At 36.3% G+C, this 23161-nt stretch overlaps 1 protein-coding gene across 1 annotated transcript in view; it reads left to right on the top strand.

Moving 5' to 3' along the window:
• The window catches only part of gpc5a (glypican 5a), a 130709-nt gene that overhangs the window by 56978 nt on the left and 50570 nt on the right, over positions 1–23161 (top strand). The window contains exon 7 of the mRNA XM_008404364.2: positions 6486–6606. Coding sequence (XP_008402586.1) covers positions 6486–6606 — 121 coding nt within the window. The remainder of the gene's footprint in view (positions 1–6485; positions 6607–23161) is intronic.

Genomic DNA, 23161 nt, shown 5'->3' on the forward strand with positions numbered 1-23161 from the left:
CCAGGACTTTTTTACTTTTACTTAAGTAAAATGTTAATGTGGTACTKTGACTTTTACTTAAGTACATTTTTGACTGTGTATTTGTACTTTTACTTAAGTAAATTTTTTGAGTACTTTCTCCACCACTGCTGCTGCCTCACCGGCTTCGCTTCTGAGCATTTGAATAGGAAAATGCAACAATTCAGCGATTTTGAAGAAAAAAATCATCAGATTTGGTTAAATTAAATGAAAAATAGGTACTTTATAGTACAAACCACAGGGTAAAAATATATATATTTATAAATGATTTTATTATTTTATATTATTTTTCCATGATGACAGGTGAGGCCACTAAAGTAAGAAGTGGAAACACCTTTCAATAAATCCATCTTTTTTTGAGTTGCATAATGCAAAAGACGACAATAAAATAAATGTGAATTAATATTTGGAAAGGAAATGAATATGAATACTGGAGGATCTGAATTTATGTACGATGAACTAACACTGTTCATCTGCTGGTCTGTACTGTAAAAATGAAGATGGTGGTCGTAGTGTCCTACAGCTGGACACGATGCTGAATATATTATGAAATTAACACAAAATGGTTCACTCAAAATTAAGTTTCTTCCCTTCCCTAAATGTAAATAGAAAATCTTAGAAAGTAAAGGAGAGGATCTAGAACTCTGGATTTTTAAGGGAGATTATACCAAGAGGATTTATCAAAGGGTTCTCTGTCTGTGTACTTCAACCTTGTGAAATATTATAAGAGATGATTAAGTACTACCCCTCAAAAGGGAATTGCACAAAGTATTGACTTTAGGTGTGACCAGTCCAGTGAATTTGTAAAAAAAAAAAGAATAACATTTAAATTGACAGTTGTTAATTTCTACATTCATTCTTAGATTCCTTTACTGCAATAAAAAGGGAATTTATTTTTTTAGATTTTGCACATCTTTGCCAGGGGGCTCTAATAAAAATGAAAACTGTTGAATTTTAAAGACGCTAAAAGCAATCAGAGCTTCTAAATTCACAATTAAACATAGCTTTTGAAAATATTAGACAATAAGATTGGCAAAGTCCACAGTTTAAACTTTAGCCCTCATCTGTATATCGATTAGAAACCAACAATGCACATCTTTATCTTAAATGTAATGTTTATTGGGCAAAGATCAGTCTGTTTTTAAGAGTTCAAGAATATCTGTACATGTGTGAATGTACAACACAAAGACAGATGCAGAAACTCTCATTGCTATTCAGGCTTGGAAAGCAGGAGCAGAACACTTGAGCTAACACAGAATGAATATTATTCCGTCATATTCATCCTGCCGCTTGATTTACCTTGTAAGTGTTCAGCAGCTATTACTAAACTCCGTCTAGAAATCACAACAAAGAGACTGAGCAGACTGTTATAATATGCAGTCATTTGCCTGAGATTAAGGAAATCTGGAAACAAAAGAATACATCACGTAAACAACATGAACCACAGAATCGTAGCACGCGACAGGAATCATTTGGCTTTGTTTCCCGTTACAGAGCTGTTTTTTTTAATGCTGACAACATTTCCAAGTTGAAGGATTGTTTCTCTCCAGCATTTAGACTATGTACTTTTTATGTCCTGTGCTCAGTGCAATTTTTTTTTTTACAAATTTGTATACATTTTGTCTTGTCTTGCTGTATCTCACATCAAAGAGAGGCCGTGGAGACCAAAATAGCTCAACGAGCAAAACCAAGGAAACAATTTTCCAAAGATCGTGGCTGAGTTTCAGTGTCAGTGTGGTATTACAGCTCACTTTATTCACAATGTGTTGGAGAGGATTCGGGCCCCGTATGCGCCGCAATTAGAGCAAATTACGTTGATGTACTTATCTGTCTGTGTACTGACGTCAAAGAAGAAAGTATTAAGGGCTTCAGATTTCTTTGTGTTCCAGACTTTAATATTTTGCACTTACAGTACACTGTGGTGGAGTAAGAATGGGATAAGACCCAAGGATAAAATGATTGAAATTTTCAATCTGAGCCTGAACAGTAGGAATGAGCTGCAAACCAAGCATCCCTTTGGGGAGAATTGTATGGATTATATTATCCTGTTGCTGGTCCACAGAGACCCTGGGCAATCACTCAGCTGCTTTATATCCTCTCGTAGGTGGTGCTCGATGCCGCTGTGTTCCTTTCCCGCTCACCTTGAAGAATGTATGATGACTGTGATCAGGAGTTTTCATCTTTAACACCTTTTAAGGTGCAGATTCTTATTCTCTGGCGCTATAGGCCACCGAGATGCTTTGTGTTGCATCGCCATCCCAGCAGCACATTACAATAGATTATATGCTTTTCAAAAATATAGATCCAGACGCCGCTCCAGAATACATTATGAGTTAAATGTGTGTGTGTGTGTGTGTGTGTGTGTGTGTGTGTGTGTGTGTGTGTGAGTGTGTGTACAGATAGTTTAATCTACATTTAACTTCATCTTAATTACAGCATGTTTTTTTTTTTTTCCGTATAAATACGCACAGACGTCTCAGTGAATAACTTCGAGGAATTTGGATTTGATTTGATTTACTTATTTATGTGGAATTTTGTGCAGTGCCAGACGCGGTGATGACTGTGTTGATTCCGGCTCTTGCAAAGACCTATCTCAATCTCCGTGGTTGTGTCCGGGGATTAAGCAAAGCTGAAGGCAGGTGCATCATACGTGGCTCCTCCAGCATACACGGTTCAGGTGCAGCTTAGTCCTCCCGACGCATCGACCTCCAGCCGCAGGCACCTGCTGCATCTTGCAAACAAGACCTTGACTTTCACACCTGTGTTTCGGGCAATCAGAAGGTTTGGATGCTCACACGAAGCCAGGTTATTCAAAAATAAATAAATAATACAAACTCCAAGGTTGTCTTGACATGCACTTAAAAAACCCCACAAAAATATGCAGCCGACGAAGCCACAAGATGTTTCATTTAAAACAGTTTAATTAAGAAAACTTTTTTTTTTTTTTATTAAACAGTTTTTCTTTGTTCCATGAGAAATATTGTAAGTATATTCATCAGGACATGTCAACCACAACAAAGGTGATGATTGAAAATTTGAAATATCCAGCGTATGCACATAGTTTGAAGGCTGCAACCACCCACTCATAAATTTAAGGAGTATTCATGCATTTCAACAGAAATGTAGAAAAAATATGTTTAAAATACTGAATGAAAGCTGAAAAAAAAATTCCCAAATTGCTTCATTATGTACCATGCAATTTAATGACTCAGCTCTGCTAAGTATCAAACATAAAACTGCACTTCTTGGGTAAAAATATTCACATTCAACCAATCTGAGGAGAAGGCTTTGAGCTGTACAATGAGGCTTTTTAAATGCCACCCTTTTGTTTGAAAAATCAACACTGGTTTCATGGGGGGGAGAACAAATTGCTTTGATACTGACAAACACTAAAATAACATCTTGATAGCAGCAGGTGATCATTGTTCAGGCCACATAAAACACCTTTAACCCCTTTGTTAGACATAAATGTTTGCCTCATAGCTTATTTATGCATCTGCAGTTACATAGGGTATATTTTAAACCATCAATTATATATAACACACACAGGCAGGCTGCAGTATTTTCTACATGCACCTCTGTACCATTTGCTGTGTATAGTTATGAATTGTATCTTTTGCATTAGTATAGCCAGTGCATAAACTATTTGCAATGTGTAATAGTTTCTTGTCTTAAAAAAAGAACACGTAAAGACCCTCAAAGCATTTTTTTTCCATTGATATAACTTTGTTGTTTTAAAATTTAAAACACCGTAGATTACATCAAATCATGAAATCTTCAAGAAGTCAGTAATGACCATAATGCAAATCTAACATAGAAATGTATTCTTTAGATACATTGGTATTTATATGTAAATTACCAAAGCATGGGAACCTAAAAGTCACTTTAAACCTTGAGTTCAGCTTTCATTTTCTACAACGGAGCTGCAGAGTCGAAGACGACAAAGGCTGCAACACAAGAAAAAAGAGCTGGTAATAAAAAGAAAGCGGCAGCGATAACAGACTCTTCTTTTTTTATAAAAGGTGGAGCGTGTTTTTCTAAAACTAATCACATTTGTGGAGTCAAATTTGCAGGAAATTAACTTCAAAATTACATCTCAAAGATCCAGACAACCTATGTTTGAATTCTGCCACCCACCTTGTGTTTTGAATAAATTAAGCTTCCACACTTGCAGCATTATATTTATTCATAGTTTTTTCCTTTTCTCTCTGACTTTGTAGTTTTTCTTGATAGTCGTAGCTAATTTATACTTGTTCCCTGCAAAACATCTTATTTTGTTGCAAATGGTGTCGACATTCTCATTCAGATATTCAGGTTGAAAGGCCAACGACTTCTTTTGTCAGAACCTCCACCAACACGTGTGCTCGGCATCAGCAAAAATGAAGAAATATCTCAGCAATAAGTGACTTCACCTTGATCCTCTTGTATGATTTAAATGATACGGCAGAGATTGAGATGTGAGTGAAATGTGTTCAGTCACCTGCTGCCATGGTCACAGTCATTACGTCTGACAGACGAAAGGAAAGCTAAAGACTGGGGAGTCCTTGAGCTAAACTGAGGTCCATTACCAGCCTATAACAACAGTTCACCCCAAAGTGGGCTTTGTTGCACACACACACACGCCGTCATTTGGTAGTTTTGCTTCCGTGAAGAATCACCACCTTGCTGTATGCAGTTTTATTTTTAAACCTCACACTGAATGCTAACGTTTAGCGCTGAAACCCAAACGAGTTGCATCTTTTGCACATCACTAAACTGGCTTTACCCCCTGGGAATTACTGCAAATGAGTCATCTCTTGTGTGATTTTTTTTTAAATGTTATCATCTTTTCATCATGGGAAGAGGTGATACCAGAGTGGATGTAGTTCGGTGTGAAAGTTTTTCATTTGGGTTTTCAGGCATAGTGAAAGCTCTTTTGTTTGTGGAACCAAAATGCAGCTTATTTTCTTTAAACCGCCGCTGTTTCTATTTCCAACTAAATTTCGCTCACAATATGAAGTCTTGAGCACAACAAAGGCAAGTCTACAGAACTGGTGGTAATTAGAAACCCGTGTGTAATACCAGCAATGACCTTTATTAGAAAATGGTCACATTTTCCTGCTACGTTTCGATTTTTGTGGTTGAATATTTAAACAAGGTTTTCTTAGTCCAGTGTTACATTCCTACATCTGTTTATTAAACAACCCACTGAAAACAAAATTTGATCTGAAGTTTATGCAGCTATGATAAAAATATACTCCTAGATTTTATTTAAAAAAAAAACCATGATGAATAATTGTAAAAGCCTTTGGAGCTTTTAATGTAGTCATTCTACATCCTGTATTTAACTCTTAATAAACAAACAGGGACAAGGACAACTTGTTTTGTGAGATTTAGGTTAGGTGGTTCCGAAACTTTAATGCGCAAAATGTTATTATTTTGTTTATTTGGATGTTTCGACTCCAGCTATCCTGAAGATACCAGAAGGTTTTGATTGACCTTCACAGAAACAGTCCAGTGTGATGAAGAGTAACACCTGAGCATGATGCTGCCTCCCCGATGTCTTACAGTAGATATTCTTGTTTGACTTGCAGGCAAGCAGGAATTATGGCCCAAATGTTCATGCCTGATTTCATCAGACTATGAAATATTCTCCCTCATGGTTTTTTGAGATTTCAGCCAGGCAAAAATATTTTCTTTGGAACAAAATGTTTCTGTCTTCCAACCCATGTGGAAAATATGGGGAGTTGTTGATGCATGTACAAAAAAAACAACAAAACAAAACAAACAAAAATAAAACACCAACCAGAAATTCGTGGATCTCCTTCACAGTTGCTGAACACATTTCATGTCAGCTGTACATATATTGATGCTCTGCCATTTCAAAATAAGACAAAAGCTACAATTTTTATATTTCTGCTTTTTCCTTGTAAATTCTCAAACCTGCTCAGTTTCACTTGGCAAAATTTTGATTCAGGAAGAAAAACCCTCACTTGGTTTTACTCTTCCCTGTAATCAGACTTTCCTTTCAACTCATTTAGACTAAGAGTTTTATTTCAGTCATTCATGAGCTTTGGAAAGGTCAGTTACCAGATCCTGCTTGTGAATAGCTTCCTTTGATTTTATTTTAATTTCATGTGAAGCACTAGAAGTAAAGAAATAAATCTCTTTTAAAAGGATACCTTTAATTCCAGTTTAGAAAAATGTTTCAAAAAATGAAAAAAATGTCAAATGAAAAGACATTTGAAGTCATGCACAGTTTCTAAGTCAGAAACATGCGAATATAAGCATTTTTTATTACAGATGCTTGTTATCCTGTGCCTGTAAAGAGCAACATAGGAGTAAAACCACTTAGAGTCAGAGGGTAGGGTCAAATTTCCTTTTATGTCAGAAATCAGTCTGAATCATTTAGATATAATTTTTTTTATGTATCAGGTGTTTACATGAAAAAATTTATTTATGTGTTCACCTGTTTGTGCTCTTCACAGCTACACTCGGCGTGTTGTTGGGAATGGAATCAGAGCTCAGAGTATCAACCCCGAGGTCAAAGTAAAAGGAGAAGACCCTGTAATAAACCAGATCATCGACAAATTAAAACACATCAACCAGGTGAGATTCTTTCATCCTTTGTGGATTTTATAGAGAACTACATGATTTTACTCTCATTTTCTTCAAATCTATATTTACACAGTTCATTTTGTCAGACATATGGTAACTATGCCCACAGGAAATCTGTTAATTCTCTTTGCTTCTTTGTTAGTTTTTCATAAATTGAGATGCCTCTCTTGTTTATAAGACTTAAGCCTTTCACTTTTTACCTTTAATTCTCATCAAAATGATTTTTTTTTTTTACCTTCTCTTATATTCCCGGTAAGTACCAGCACAGAGAAAAATAGTGACGAATGCAGAATCATTTCTAAGGCAATGAATGAAAAAAAATCAATCATTACACATTTAGAAAGCCATTTGGTCCGCTTTGTGTGCCTTCATATTTACAAAATCTGTTTTTTTTTGCTCTTGTCAAAATCAATGTGGCTTTTTCTACCTGCCAGTCTGCCTTTATGTGCGTGTGTGCTGCCATGGCACCTCTCAGTGCTGTTTATCTCTCCGCATGATGAGATTAGAGCAGTTTACGGGAGCACTTTTCTTTCCTCTCGCCTCAATAACAGCTGCTCTGGCTGCATTTAGGCTGTCGAGCTGCAGCGGCAGCTTCAGATGTCTGTTGCTTCGGGTTCCCAAGTGGCGGGCTGAAGGCCAGGTCATCTCTCTTGACCTCCTACTGGCACCCCCTCCTTCACTAATTCTCACCATCTGTGGGGTGTCAGAACACATAAATCTATATCATAACCATCGGAGAGCCTCTCTTCTGCCTGGTTGACATTCACTGTGTGTGTGCAGTGTCTTTTGCCTTTTTTGCTCTTTGCATCCTAAATGTGTTTCCTCATGTGTCCTTTGGTTCTGTGAATTTTTTAGTTTCAGCAGGAAAGATTGTTTTGTAATCTTGAATACTCGGGGATGGCTTATCTGATTTGGAAATGGTTTATGTGATTTACTTTAAATACTATGGAACAGATTATGATTATGAGCTGTACCCAGATTGTATAATCACCTACAATCTGCTGAGACCAAGTATTTCAGCCAGTGTCATTTTAAATCCCATGTTGTTCTTTCCGTTCCAAGTTGTTAGTTTGACGTGTTTTATTATATTCAGTGCTATTTTACATTTTCATAACATTTTAAATATGCCTGTCATTATATTTTGAGTTCTCCCCTTGCTCTCTCTTACATTGTAACAAAAATAATTTGAAGTTCTTTTAAAATCTACATGCCAGCAGCTGGACATGTAGATGAAAAGCTAACTACAGCTCTCTCCACTTATTGGTTGTCTTGATGAAGATGAATAATAGATTCAAAAGCAATCAATGTTTCATCGCAGTAGCTAACTTTCACTTGAAAAAATGTAGAAATTTGAAACCTCTATTTTGAGTATATTTATTTATTGAGTTGGGAAATATTTCTTTGAATCAAATGTGTTCTTCCTCAAAAATATCAATAAAATAAAAGATTGTTGCCACTCAATAAGTCCACTCACAGCAAGCACTTGTTTCTAGGAATATACTTGTTGTATAATTCTATTTATTTATTCCTAACAAGTTTTTACGTAACCACCAAAGCAGACTGACAGTACATTTACTTCTAACTGAATAATTATACTTTCTGTTATTCTGTAATACTTTGACCCAATTCATTTTCAGACAAATTAGGACTTAAACCTGAGGCTGATGAGAGTTGCCGTTTTTAGGCATCGTTGTAATGACTAAAAATAACAGAAAGGCACGCCAGTGATAAAGCACTGCAGTTTGACAGACTTAATGTCAGTTACTTTTTTTTGATGAATACACTTGGATGCACACGGTTGAGCTATAATTGGGAATCAGTGAGCCAAATCCAGAGACACACGGCCAGCTGACCAGTCATAAAAACGGATTTGATACGCCTAATTTAACTTTGTGTTTTGACCAAAGAGGCTGCACAGGTCAGACTTTCTGAGCTCCATGAAGCAACACAGGTGGACAATTTGCAGTGTTTGAAACCATAAAGCTGTTTTGGGGATGTTGTTGCATATTAGTGTGGGTTTTATGATACTCTATTCACACAGACGGGGATTCGTGTGTGAAATATGTGGAGAAGGTGCTGGCAAAAACCACTGGACCAGTATGCTTAACATGATGGTCAGAATGGGTAATGGAAGCCATGTGTTATAATGTGACTAAAACTTATTGTACTTTTGATAACTTAGCGTAATCTGTTCCTCTAACATTTAGAGCATGAATAGAAATACATCCTTACTGTGATGCATTGTGTTGAAGATGCATATTCATGTCAGGAAGGTGTCACAAGAGGGTGATGGGAATCAAATTATATTTGCATACAGATGTGAAAAAAGTTACAGTAAGCCTTTAAACATTGAGGACTTTATTCAGGGATACTCACATGTTCATGTCTGATCTAATGTTTTAATCTCTGGAAGAGACCACAAAAATTAACCTTGTTTTGCTGAATGAATAAAAAATGTCTTTCTATTCACACTAAAAGTTATGACGTACAGGCAGCCTCCCCCCTCTTTGGTGGAAGAAGCCTCAGTGAGATGTTTCTTGTTGCTACCTAACAATCCCTGAATTCTGCCTGAGGAACATTTGTCCCACTCTTCATTTCCAGCAGAGAGAAGATGAGGGATTTCTTCACATACAGCAAGTCACCCCGCATTATCTTGATGAGATCAAGATCTAGGCTTTGACTTTTTCCAGTGCCTTCTATTTTTATTTTATTTTTTTAATTTTTAGCTAGTCCTGGTGGATTTGCTTGATTTTTATATTTTTTATTTTACAAATGGTCTCAAGTTTTCCTCAGTAGCAGGACTTATGGTGGATTATGTGGTGGTGAGCTGGCCAGATTTTTGCTTCACATTTTATTTGAGGTTCTTTGGATTTTCCCAAACATGTCCTCTACTCTGGTGTCCAAATGAGGAATTTGGACACCAGAATGAGGAATTTGGACACCAGATAATATATAGTCACGCATACATGTTCAAGTAAGCACTTTCATTTCAACAGTAGCAAGAGCCTACTGTAGGTCCTGCATGATATTTTAATCCCTTGCGAGACTCATAAGCTGCTGCAGCCTCAGAAAGCTCTTTTGATCTTGCTGCAGTGTTCACTTTCTCTTCGACAGTCAGAAGGACACCAAACTAAATGTCTGAGCTTTAAACAGGGCAAACCTCCTTCAAAATCCAGGGTTGTGATACGGCGATGTGGGGCATTCGAGTGGGGAATTGCATTGCATAGTGTGTTTTGTTTTCCTTCTTTATATAAATTACTTAAAACTTTCAGTTTTGTTAACATAAATGTTAAATATTCACATGTCCAAATATGCCAGAAAAACATGCAGGCTGTGATAGGAATTTCTCACACTTCCATGTGACTGTTTGTCTGGACTTTAATGAGACTAATGTTTACATTTGCAAAGTTTAAACATAATTGTAAAGTTTCATCTACAGGAGTAAATTTCATGCCAGGCCATTTCAGCTTCCCAAGCTACGTTTTCTTATGAACATTTTAAATATGCCTTACAAAAAGAAGTAGGCAGATTTTCCACAGACACGTTTACAATTACATTCTACAGAGAAAGGTTTATTCTGAATACTGTATTTGTCTATTTTGATATCATACTATATAATCTTTAGTAAGTATATTGAAGCAGGTATCATTTTACTATTTGAAGTTCAAAATTGTATTAAATAGGATCATCATCAGTTGTTTAGTTTTATTTCTCAGAAGTTAATGAGTCAAATTTGCTGAACAGTTATAAGATAATCTGGGCTATCTAGTTGCTTAATGGTTGATTATTAGTTTTTTTAATAAGCTCAGCTGGCTGAGCGGGTTTCTTATCTGTCATAAATTACTCTGCCTCCTACTTAAACAATGACCTTTGTGTAATTATAACACCGCATTTAATTTAAATTGCGTTTTAAATAATCTTTTTGAAAAAATTGACAGCTCAAAATAGGCACAAATAAAATCATTGTGTTTGTTTTTTGGCAGATGTCTAAGGTTAATTATAATGCATATTTGTTCCCCCAGACATGTCTTACTTTAACTAAAAATGTCTCTGAGATGGTTTTTGCTTACCCCCTGTGTTGTTGTTCTTTTCCATCTAATTGAAAAAACAACAATGATGACGTGCCTTGCAGTCTTAATGCCACAAATTAAAGTCCCTTTTTCTATGTGGACAACCTTAACAAAGGTGTTGCAAGTCTGTCAACCGCAGTTAGAAATACAAATAACCCTCTGGCATAATAAAACAGAGTCCTCATTAGTCCCTGGAAATACAAATAGCACAAATGTAAAATGTCAGAGAGTGAGAATGTTTCTGTTAATTAAAAGAAACTGTGTTGTGTGATTGTTGCAATCTTTTAGCCCTTACATGTGTGGCGTATAAAGTAATTAAGATTCTACAAGAGATTTCCAAACATCTCATTGCTGCATTTGTTGGGTTGTAAATGTGACTGGCCACGACTAAACCAGGAACAAATTGGGGTTTTTGAGTTTGCAGATTCTGAAAGTGCAGATTCTAAGCTTTATAATGATGTCAAACACATAGAAATAAGAAAATGAAGTAGCATTGGCCATTTGAATTTTGGGATACTTAACAAGATGGGGAGAAAACATCCCTCAGTTTTTTTTTTTTAAGAATTGTTCCTGAACCTGACCAACTACCTGGGCTTATTAACGATTAAGCAAGATAATAGCAGAAGATAATAGACACGACATGTTACACAGTATTGTTTTTTTAGCCCAAAGAAAACATGATGTAAATAATTATTTTATTTAATTTTTATCAGCTACAAGACGCAGTTCGTCAGCATGGCAGACACTACTGCTCATTTCATGACTTTTATCATCCTAAAAAGAATATAAGTTCTGAGGCTCACTCCATGAGAATCAGAATAAGTATTCCTGCAGACATGAATATGTCCAATCATACAAGCAGTCTTAGCATATTTTTTTTTCCACCAGTATTTCTCTGCTGGATGTTGTCGTCTCTGAAGTATCATATTTCTAGCAGCACGTTACCGGCGTGGGTTCAAGGTGCTATGATGACGATATTAATTAGCCATGTGTTTTCTTCAAACTTGCATCTTATTGGCCGAAAATGATTACAAAAGCATATGAGAAAGGCTGTGAATTTCCCCCATATCCCAAAAACAGCTCGGATTTATTCTGTAAGCAAGCTGAATTCAAACACAAAGTTTACCACTTTAAAACCTCTGAGACTGCTACTTGAAGCATGGAGTTGACTCTTCATCACCTCAACTGAAGGTGATGAAGTCACCATCAGTATTTTCTGAGTCAGTGGTGGTTTTTATCTGTTTCTTTAATTTCTGCGCTAGCGACTTGCTCCTGGTTTTCTCCTGATAAGTCACAAGTATATTTTCATTTAATGCACAAAAGTGTTTTTATACTCATAGCTGAATTGTGAATTTCTTAAAACAAAAATATAGAAATCTTTTGAGAAAATTGCGTAGCTATGAGCCACTAAACCACTATTGAAAACATTAGTAATTCTTCTAGTTTCAACATTTTGCAGCGTTTTTTGTTCATTTTCTTGGGTAAAAGTAGAATTATCCAATTTAGGGTCTCTGCCTTGAATGCAATCATACAACAGAGGGTTCTCAGTTGTGTGATTTTGTAGTTAAAGCCAACTCGTGTTGAAACAACATTTGCCCTCCTGCACAAGTGCTTTTTGCCAGGACTTCATTGCGTGTGCCAGGAGTGCCTTCAGCACAAGCAGACAAAGAAGACAAAAAAAAAACGACTGCAGGGAAAACAGTGACCCATGACTTCTCTTGTATGTAGTCACGACGCAGACCTCACAGATCAACGTTCGACAAGCCTGTCTTTGCCAAAGGGAATTTCAAGATTATGTTTGGATTTCATTTCAACAAATTCAAGTTGCCAGCAAAATAAACAATTGCACAGACATCTGCTTCCTCAAGACTAATTGATCTCCACTGCTGGGTCAAATTGATTCTCAAAGGGAAGAGTTTTTGCCATGCTATAGGTGTAAGCCTCATATTGATTAAAAATGTACTGACTTGCAGAATAATTCATCACTGGGCATGGTTTCTTCATGTTGCTGATGCAAATAGGAAACATACAGTATAAACAAACAGAAAAGGATGTGCTCTGATAGGTTTTTGACTATCTACAAATGTTTTTTTTTTTAATGAGAAGAATTTTCAGTGAGGTCAAAGTAAAACTGGATACCCTTTGTTTTTAAGTTTGGATGCAGCTTTTCTCAGAATCAATTTGTCCGCACAGCTTCCTGCCATTTCTTAGGGGAGATATAGAACTACAGTGACTTGCAAATTCACTCATAACCCTCTTCATATTTTGAAATATTGCAACGACAAACTGTGGAACTGGTTCATCTTACAGTGAGACAACAACTTGAAATATTCAATCAAGACTACGATGGATTTGTTTGAACCAAAGCACATGCTTCTTGATTGAATAGCTAAGACGAAGGCTTAGTTATCTCCATCTACTGATATGCCAGGCTGGTAAAGACTTGCTTGCAAAGTCTTTACTCTGGGGAGTAAAATACAAAACATGCTTTCACATTTTTGGGGAGACATTTTGAAAATGGCTTCATGAAAAAATACATCAAAGTTTGTGATTTTAGCATAACAAAATGTGAAGCAAGTGTCATCATTCAGGATGTATTGATAATTTTCCATGTCATAAATATGTCGCATTGATTGGTCATTAAAGAAACATTAATAAGTAAAAAGATCATTAATAACAATCATTAATAGAAATTAGAATAATTTCTATGTCCTTTAATTAAAAGTAGAGGTGGTGGGCTGCTAGCAGATAGCAGAGTGAGGAGTCTAATATCTCATTGTTTTATAAACCTTTTATAAACTTGTTGCAAAGTAAGCACTGTCTTCAGCTACTGTAGAAACAACTTTGGATAGAAAATGTGTACACACTCATGTCCATTTACCACTGCAATCTGGCCTCACCTACATAAACTAAAATTATTTATGACACCAAATCATTCAGCAATTCCCCACTAATCTATTTAAGATGTTCAATTTACCAGAGTTACAAAACATTTTTGGCAAAAGAGCAAATCCATGAACTTAGAGTAATGATGCTTTCATCTGATTAAACTAAAAGCATTTTAGAGAACACATTTGAACTAATCAAAATCATTTCTTGTCTCTGAAATATGAGTTTAGTTGATTTGTAATCCTACATTTATTTTTTGATTGGCTTACAGTTCTATGTGACAAAGACAATTATAATGCCTATTAAGATCGTTGTATTTAAATTTCTTAGATTTTTTTCAAAGATAATCAACTCATTCTAACACTTGCAGGTTTATTTGAACATTTAATAAACTGGTTTCATACCCCTTGTGGTACTATTGTGGTTTTTGAATGGGTTCATTCCTTATTTCTTAAAGATCAATACTGGCCATAAACAACTCATTAATCTAATAATGAACTTTTTAGTTTACATCAGCTTGCTTTTGTTTGATCTCCCATACTATATCAATGCAATTATTTTAAAATGTGTTGTGAGAACTTAGTGAGCGGCAGTGGCATTTATTATTCCGTTTTAATAATAGCAGATCATTAGAGGCTCTTGGAAGAAGCCCTGGCATTTATTGCAGTATGACAATAAAACTGGAGAACAAAGTGTAAGTAATTACTTAAAAGGGCTTATCAAATATCTTTGGTTTCACCTGTAAGTTCATAAAAAGGTTGGGAATTGCTTGTGTTTTAATACAGATGGAGGAGGATAAAACTGTGCAAATAATGTCATGCTCATGAGCTGCAGCCCTTTTGTATACACATCAGGCACAAGTCAAGAGGCAGCTTGTGTTCACAGTGCTTGAGTCTAGTTTGCATGATCATCTCGCTGGGATTTAATTTGCAAATAGCTCTGACTGGCATCTCTCTCTCTAACCGCTGAAGTGCAGAACAAGTGTGAGCCTGCATGTCTGACCTGGATTGTTTTTCAGCATCTTCCCCAAACTTTTCTTCTGTTTTTTGTTTTTTTTTTAGGAGGTGTTGCTATAATATAATACACAACATAGTGCCTTCTGAACTTGTAATCATCTAATTCTCAAGTAATTTGAACACTATAGTGACACTTGAGAAATGCACAGCTTGTTTTTATGTGCGTTTTGAAGTCAGCGCAAAGTCCTTGTGAAGATAGAAGTGCATAGTGTATGTATACGTTAGTGTGCGTTTTCGTGTGTGTGTGTGTGCGTGCTCGTATGTGTGTGTGTGTGTGCGTGTGTACTTAGTGGGGGTTTATGACCTGCAAAAACATCAATTACATATACCAGTGCGCACACTGATTCCATTGTACACATGAGCGACTACATGCACATCTTGCACATTACACTGTGTCAAGTTTCTATAATGTTGGTGCAACTTATTAATATCAAGAAAAAAACGCCTGAAATTACTTGTTCAAGTCTGCTTGAATGGCTTAAAAGAAACTGGAGAAAATACGGAGAAATACAGGTGAAGGCACAAGGTGATATTTTGCTCATGACGAAACTGTTTTGCCATTATTTATGAGGATAAGAATGATGCTTCTATGCAAATGTTGATGCTTAAAGATTTGTTTCTGCCTATCAGTAATGCTCTTTATGATTTCTATTTATTCGCCCCTGACCTTGACGAGGTGCAGAACCTGCTCCCACCCAGTTTCGCCTGGACCAAATGGAAATGCATCATTACTATTCCTCAGCTGAGGCTGCAGGAGAAACACAAAACAGCAATGCGGCTATTGACAAATCAATCATGCAATCCGAGTGAACAAACTGTGGATTTCATCATCTTCCTGATCAGCAGCTCTTTCGTATGAATTATTTGTCGGCTCCTCTCCTTTTTTGCCTGTCCTCTCCTCTTGATGTGGTAAAACCCATCAAGAATCTATAAGTAGGCCCGGTCCCTGTGTCTCTCAATCAAAATCAGGGGCAAGCAGCTCCTCACCCAGTCTACAGGCTGAATTATTTACCACTCATTGATGTGGTGGTTGACCAGCAGTTTTGCTTGTGAATTATTCATATCCCCTCTCCTCTTAGTCCAAAGGATTAACACTCAAAATGTATTCACAGTTTATGTGTTTTGCTTCTAAATTTGCATACTACAATGCAGCATTTGAATGCTGTAAAAACCCAGTCAGAGAGCAAAGACAATCCTATTAATAAGCATGATCCAGGTCTCTCGATGTATGGCGTTATAAGCAGCTGAACGTGACGCCCAAATACAGTTTGTTTGGTTAATTCCCGTAGAGCAGAATGTCAGGACTCTGAGAGGCATTCTTACGGGAAGCAAATCCCTAAACATGTGGCACCAAGACAGCATTAAAGTCCCACGGGACGCTGCATCGAAAACAGCAGTGTGCTGCATAATGATTGGTTTGTTTGTCTAACCCATGCTCATTGTGACATCCATTACACCACGAGATAAGGACAGTGAATAAAAACATTCGGGGGACAAATCCAGCTAAGCTGCACACCTGTAGATAACTTTATCTGAAGTGCTTGCATGTGCTTACAGTCTGGGCTGCTGCGGCAGCAACAGCATAATCCTCTGTGTTTAATTGGCTAAAATTTGAGGCATTCCAACTCCGTCCTTTCAGCAAAAATGGAAATATTGTCATTCTGCCTGTCTGTGGAAATGCAATGCAAATAGAAATAATGAGGAAAAACAAAATCTCTTTGTCAACAGGTTGTACTGATATGTCTTGCTAATAATTGAGTTAATGGATATTTGTTAAAAAAGGATAGTTGAATAGGTTAAATGTAGAATATTTCTGTGTTTAAACTGGTACTACATAGTTAAATGTTGTTCAGATAAAGTCATACTGTTTTCTTATGTTTGTTTTACTCTTTAGATTTCGATCAAGTCTTAAATGTCTGATTTTCTTGGTTTGAAATGTCTTTTCTTACCATTCATTATCTCAAAACTTGTTAACTAAACACTGATGCAGAAACAAAAGTGGTTCAACAAAAGAACATCATTAATCTCAGAAGTACACGATCTTCCTTTCTCGACTTAGGAGCTAATGCAGCTGTCTGTCGGTCCGCTCGGTCTTTAAGATTCAGCACAACGGCCCGAACTTGTGGTTCTCCAAACGCAAACGTGACTCAAGTGAAAGAACCTTCTGACTGCCTTCTTTCTTAACCGATTATGTTACCACTCTGGGAATGCCCTCATCTCTCTTCTGCACCTGCAGTACCTCGGCTCAGAGAAGTTTGGCTTCAGGCGTTACTGTGGCAGAATTCAGCCGCTGGAATTGATCCAACTCAGAACCACCATGACCCTCTGACATATGGTTTGCTTCAGGGGATTGTGGAAGGAGCGGACCTTCATTCTTAAAAATAAGAACTCTTTGTAGCCTTGTCCCCTTTTCTTACCCTCTTGCCACAAGCCTGAGCAACATTAGCCTTAATTACCCCTCTTCTAACTTATTTGTCTTTTCTACAGTTACTTCTTTAGAAAAGAAGTAAATGTAAAAGGGTTGTATTTGTGTTTTTACATCTTGACCTCAGCACTCCTAGGTAAATACATGAGGTGATTTGCTACTTGCTACATGAAGCTAGATTAAATCGTTTTTTGGATAATTTACAGATTAGGAAATGGAAGAGAGTTAAAAAATAAAGAAAGGGTGCCCTGTATTTATTTACAAGCAATTTAGTGATATACAATGCGACCAATGTTTTTCTCAGCAAATATATATTTTTATATGGGTTAATGTGAAATTTACACCAGATGTCAGTAAGAGCCCAAGTACAAGTTGTACTTCCAAAACTACACTCATATAAATCAATGAATAAGTGCATCACATAAATTATATGTAATTACACATGAAATAAAAACTGTATTCACTGAAAAATTTCTGGAATTTGTAGAGAAATATATTTAGTTTCTAATTCAGTTTATTTACAAAAGGTAATGTTTCTAGGCACACTACAAAAACTGTCTATGCAATCCTACTGAGAGATTAGTCGAGATTAGTTTAACCACTAATTCGATCTTAGTTATTAAACAATGCAGTGGAGTTGAGTTTATTATTTTAATTGAAAAAAAAACTTTCTATCTAAGCTGATTGCATAGTGTCACCGACTGACATCTGTCACTCCTCCTGCATGTAGAAAGTTTTAAAGCTAGTCTTAAAAGTTGACAGGGTGTCTGCCTCGCAAAGTAAAACTGGGAGCCGGTTCCACAAAAAGGTAGCCTGATAAATAAAAGATTTTCCTCCAACTGTACTTTGCAAACCTCTAAGAACATCAATACACCTGAAGTCTGGGAGCAAAGTGCTCTGTCAGGAACATATGGGGCAATCAGATGTCTGATTGAGCTTGATTACTAAGAGATTTATATACTTTAATGATAATTTTAAATTCTCTTCTGGATTTATCTAGAGAAGGTAAAATTAGGGAACTATGATCTCTTTTTAAACTTTTCGAGAGAACTCTTATGACAGTGCTTTGGATGAGCTGAAAACCTTTTAACTATATTTGTGGAATGATGGTAAGAATTTGCAATAGTCTCGCCTTGAATAACAAAAAAGGGTTCATATGACCGTGGCACTGCACACTTGTCTCTAATTTGTTAAAGATGCAAATCCAGGTGCTACATTCTCTCGTCCCATTCTAATTTCTGTTCTCACTGAACTCCTGCTTTCTTCCGGCTGATGCACTTGGTGTGGATAAACATACTGTCAATTCATGTTCCATGGAGAGGAAAATGGAAAATGACAGTCGGTATCTTGGGAGCCAACACATATCCTGACACTTTTTTTTTTTTTTTTTGTGCCCTGACTGGCAAATATGATTATTGTAAGAGCTCTCCTCCTCCCTCAAGTCTAAGGACACTAGATCAGGCTCAAAGAGAATATTAAAGGACGTAAAAATGCTGTCAAAAGTTCTATCCAACCTCCTGGATCTCTCAGAACGAGTCGTTTTGGCAGATGAATCTGTTCCCTTCTGTAAAAGATAGAAGACAAATACGTGCTTTCAGTTGTCACCGATCATCTGAAACCTTTTCTTATTTTATGTGTTTGTGGAACCAGACGTGGTAGATGTCAATGGAACAACATGCATCTCCAGAATGAGTGGTGATGATCCCCTTGCATTTACAGAGGCGCAGTCACATTGTTACATTTCTGTAAATACACTACAGAGTGTGAGGCTGCAAATTGGTGCTGATAGTTGAGTGAAAATGTAAAGTATTAGACAGCAGCATGATCACATTTTCTGTTTTTTTTTTGCCATTATGGATTCAAAAGCAGGATTTTAATTTAGTTTTTTTTAATGACTCAAGCAATTAAGCCAAGCATATTCATTCAGATACAAATGAGCAAGTTTGAGGCAGTCCCGTTGTTATATTTCTCCTTTCTCCCGTTGGCTAGCTCCGGTGACGGATGCCAATATCTACGCTAATAAAACTGTTGAACTGTGGGGCTCTCAACTGTGAACAAACAAGAACACAGGCTGTGTCATTAAATGATACTTCATAAAGAACACAACAAACCAAATGTTTACTTTTAGGCACAGATTTAATGTTTTCATTTGTGTACGTGTGCATATGTTTGTGTATTTGTAGGTAATATTCATTATTTTAGCTACCTGGTGGGGGGAGCTGCCTCTGACTTGGGTGTTGCATGATTTAATGCTCCAGTAGCATTTTCCAGATGGCAGAAGGGAGAAGAAAAAGTGTGTGTGCGTGTGTGTGCGTATGTGTGTGGGCTGGATGACTGGTGTCCTTGATTATGCTCTGGGCTTTCCCTCTGCAGCCGGTAATGAAGATATCACACAGCCACAGTAGGTCTGTGCCAGTAAATTTTTGAAAGGAACAGTTTCCAGGTCTGCACAGTCCTGTACAGTACAGTGAAAAGTACTAATTCATTTACAGTGATGCAGACTGTGAGCATCCACATTTTATGGTGCAGTGACTATATTTGAGCCAAGCCTCAGTTCTCACACCAAAGCTTTTGAGACACGCCACAAACTGCAGTCCTTCTTATGATTTTCAGAGCTGGTGATGGAAGTAGCTGGTATTATTAGAAAGTATGCGATGTGAATAGAAAAAAATTCCCATTTATTCTGGACTGGAGTTTTCCAGGGTAAGTTGTTAAATAAATTTTAACTTCAGATTGGTATTTTGAAAGCTTTAATAAGACTTTTCCCCTCCTAAGTAAGTAAAGTTAATGGCTTCATTAGTCCGTTAAAGCAAGGTCAATTAGGTATTTGCCACTTTACCTTATTATTTCACATGCTTCATCTAGATGACTCTGTGTAGAAATCTTAAAGAGAACCAGCGAATATGAGCATTTACTGTTCTGTCAGTAGCATCCAGCATATCAGATGTTGTCTACATTTTGTTTTACAGGATGTGCCACACATTTGTAAGAACTGATCTAAGTGAGCCACAGATTGTGTGGTTATGATAAAACACTTTTGTTTCATGCTCCATGAACATTCAAGGTTGTATTCCCCAGGGTTTAGTAGCAAAACTGGGACAGTTTATTTCTAATTAACCACAGGGAAATAAAAAATATATATTTTGCAGCCTCAGAAATGATCACTACCTTGTGAAATCAGAAGCTCATTATATTAAAGGAGCTTCTGATTATTTAACAGAAATAATTGGAAGCTCATATTTTATAACATTAAAATATTTTAAAACATTTTAATGTTATAAAAAAATGCACTTTTCTTTTTACATATAACATTAAAACAACAAATGCTAAGTGATAGACTAATGCATGGCAAAGTGGAAGAAATGTGATAGATACTTTTAAGAATTATTTTCAAATAAAAGTCTACATTTATCCCACTGAAAATTTTTTTTCAAACCTAAATGCAGTTTTATTTGGAGCCTGGTCGATTATTCGATATTAATGCAGTAATTTCTGTTTTCACAACAGTATCCTCTTCCCATGATGACTCCTTGAAGAACTTTTTTTTTAGCAGATTGTCATTAAAATATATCGAAGAACAACACAGTGTTTGCATTGCCTAGTTAAATAGTCCACTCCCTCAGCTTGGAATAATTTTCAACAAGAGTCTGAATTGGCAGAGCATTACGCACTTGTTGAACTAAAAGCAATGCTGAAAGGCAGCGAAGAACACTTTTATTAATTGCAATTGCTTTTGATTGCCAATCATGGTTTTTATTGGTTGATTGTATTATTTTATGATTTGATGAGGAGAAAATAAATAAATGCAAAAAACAGTGACAGTAAATAAAAATAAATACAGTTGAAAACGATAAACTATGTACTACTAAATATTGGTAATGAAATATAAATATTAATTAATGTTATGCTGTATTATCAAATAAATGAGAACAATTATTTTTATTATTTGGATGTAATTTTTGGCACATGAGGCCATTTATTTATTTCCGTCATTAAGTTTTTGTTTTCTAGTAAAATAAAGGTTGTTATTTTTAAAGTCCAGACTTAAATCGAATTCAGAGTATTCATAAAGACTTTAAAATTGCTGATCACAGAAGTTCTGACCTGGCTTATGTTGTGTTGCAAAGGAGAATGGGCAAACTTTGTGGATACACGTATCTGATACCTTAAAAGGTTTGCAGGAATAAAGCAGCAAAATGTGTTCCTTTTACATATAGACTCAAGGCAGCTACTAACAAATACACACCATTTTTTTATTTGTAACTAGTTTAACCTAGTATATATCCTTTTTGTTACAGTTCATAATTATGCTCTACTTTGTGTTGGTCTATCACATAAAATCCCAATTAAAGTTGATTGCAATGTGACAAAATGTGAAAAGGTTATGTAGAAATGAAAACTACTGTAAGGTGCTATTTAACCAAAGAGGCTGAATGTTGAATGCTGCATTGCACTTTCAGTTTCTCTGTTCATTTTTCAAGGTCTTTAAGTCTGATACTCATGTGGAATACAACAAATCCTTCAGCTTATTGCAACGACTAAAAACACGAGAAGAAGCAACACACAAGACAGTAAATTAATAAGCAACTACTGCATGTATCTGGTTGTTCGTAATGAAAGTGGCTTCCATTGGAAAAGCACCAGGTATATGGTGAGATGTATGTCCTTGATGGAAAGAAGATAAAAACTTGAACAAAGTGTGAATAGTGCACACTGTATCCAGGAAAAAAAGAATGGTTTATTCTAGTGATTGGTTGGCGATAATTGTTGTCAGTAAATGTTTAACTGTATTTCTTGTCAGATCTAACAGCTATTTTTTAAATACTGATGTGTCCTTGATTTGCAAATGATAAAAGATAACATAATAACTTCAAACTGCATTGTTGTGTTGTGAGATTCTCTGTGGAGTAAGACAGTAATAATCTGTCTTTGACAAATATACTGTCCATGACAGATGTTCAGGTAAAGCTTCCTGATTAAATAATTTAGCAAGCTTGTACAGCTTCATAGGTGTAGGTTGAGTTTGGTGGAGCAGTTCACTCTTGGAATGAATCTTTGTCATTATTATTTTGTATTCCCATCACTAAACTACAGAAATCCACAACTGGCATATTGGAATTAGATTTTATGATTCACCTGCCGAAGAAAACTAATATATATTTAGGGTTTGTGCAAACCGCTGGCCATTGACTTGAACATGTAGAGATCTTACTGACAACCTAAAAGACTAAAACATTTAGTAATTGCAGTATTTTTCACATTTTCAATCTACCTCCTTTGAATTGTTCTGCTGTGTGAGACATTTTTTTTTTCTAGAGTCTGTGATTTACAGAGAGTAGTTTCTTTACTTGTGAGTTCAGTCATTGAGCCTTTTCTTAGCATTATGCTTGACAGGTAAATTGTTGCCACTGCAACTTTCCGTCTCGTCAAAGTCAGAATCACACTAAAAGCAATAAGTCTGGCTTCAAACCTCACCAGTGGAAGTAATGCTATTTTTCTGGTTGATATTGAATATGTGGTTATCATGTGAAAATCCTAAAATTTAGTTTTGAATGATGTTCAAAAGCTTAAGAGCTGTTAATCTAATTTCTAATTTATTACGCTTTATTTAAATAAATGGACAAAAGCATGAAGCCTTTCTTTAACAGTTAAAAGCAGACATGATAAAATTTACAAAATATGTTCTGTCAGTCGTTTTCTTTCCACAATTTCTGTGTGTCCTCAGAATATCTCAGAATATGAGGTGACGTGAGGGCAGAGGGGATGAAAGATTCTTCATTAATTAAAGAAATCCATGCTTTTTCTTCTTCTCTTCTTCTTTTTCTTCTTCTTCTTCTTCTTCTTCTTCTTCGTGTGAGAGGAGGGTGAGAGGAGAGCGGAAGGAGAGCGAATGAGCGAGCGAGTGGGTTTTTTCCTATCTTTGCGTTTTCTTTCGTATCATTGTTTCACTTGGTGTTTATGTTTATAGTTTAGTTGTGTTTTTGTGTTAACTTGTATCACAGTTTGTTCAGGGGCTTTTGTGTTTCGGGGTTTGGGTGTGGCCGTCAGGCGTGCCTGGCTTGGCCGGCGTCTGACGCCATGGTGGTGGTAGGTGGTGGTGTTTTCTCCGCGCTGACRCGGAAAAACGGAGTCAAGGTGGGCGCCGG

Source organism: Poecilia reticulata, linkage group LG3 (assembly GCF_000633615.1).
Source record: "Poecilia reticulata strain Guanapo linkage group LG3, Guppy_female_1.0+MT, whole genome shotgun sequence".
Taxonomy (NCBI): domain Eukaryota; kingdom Metazoa; phylum Chordata; class Actinopteri; order Cyprinodontiformes; family Poeciliidae; genus Poecilia; species Poecilia reticulata.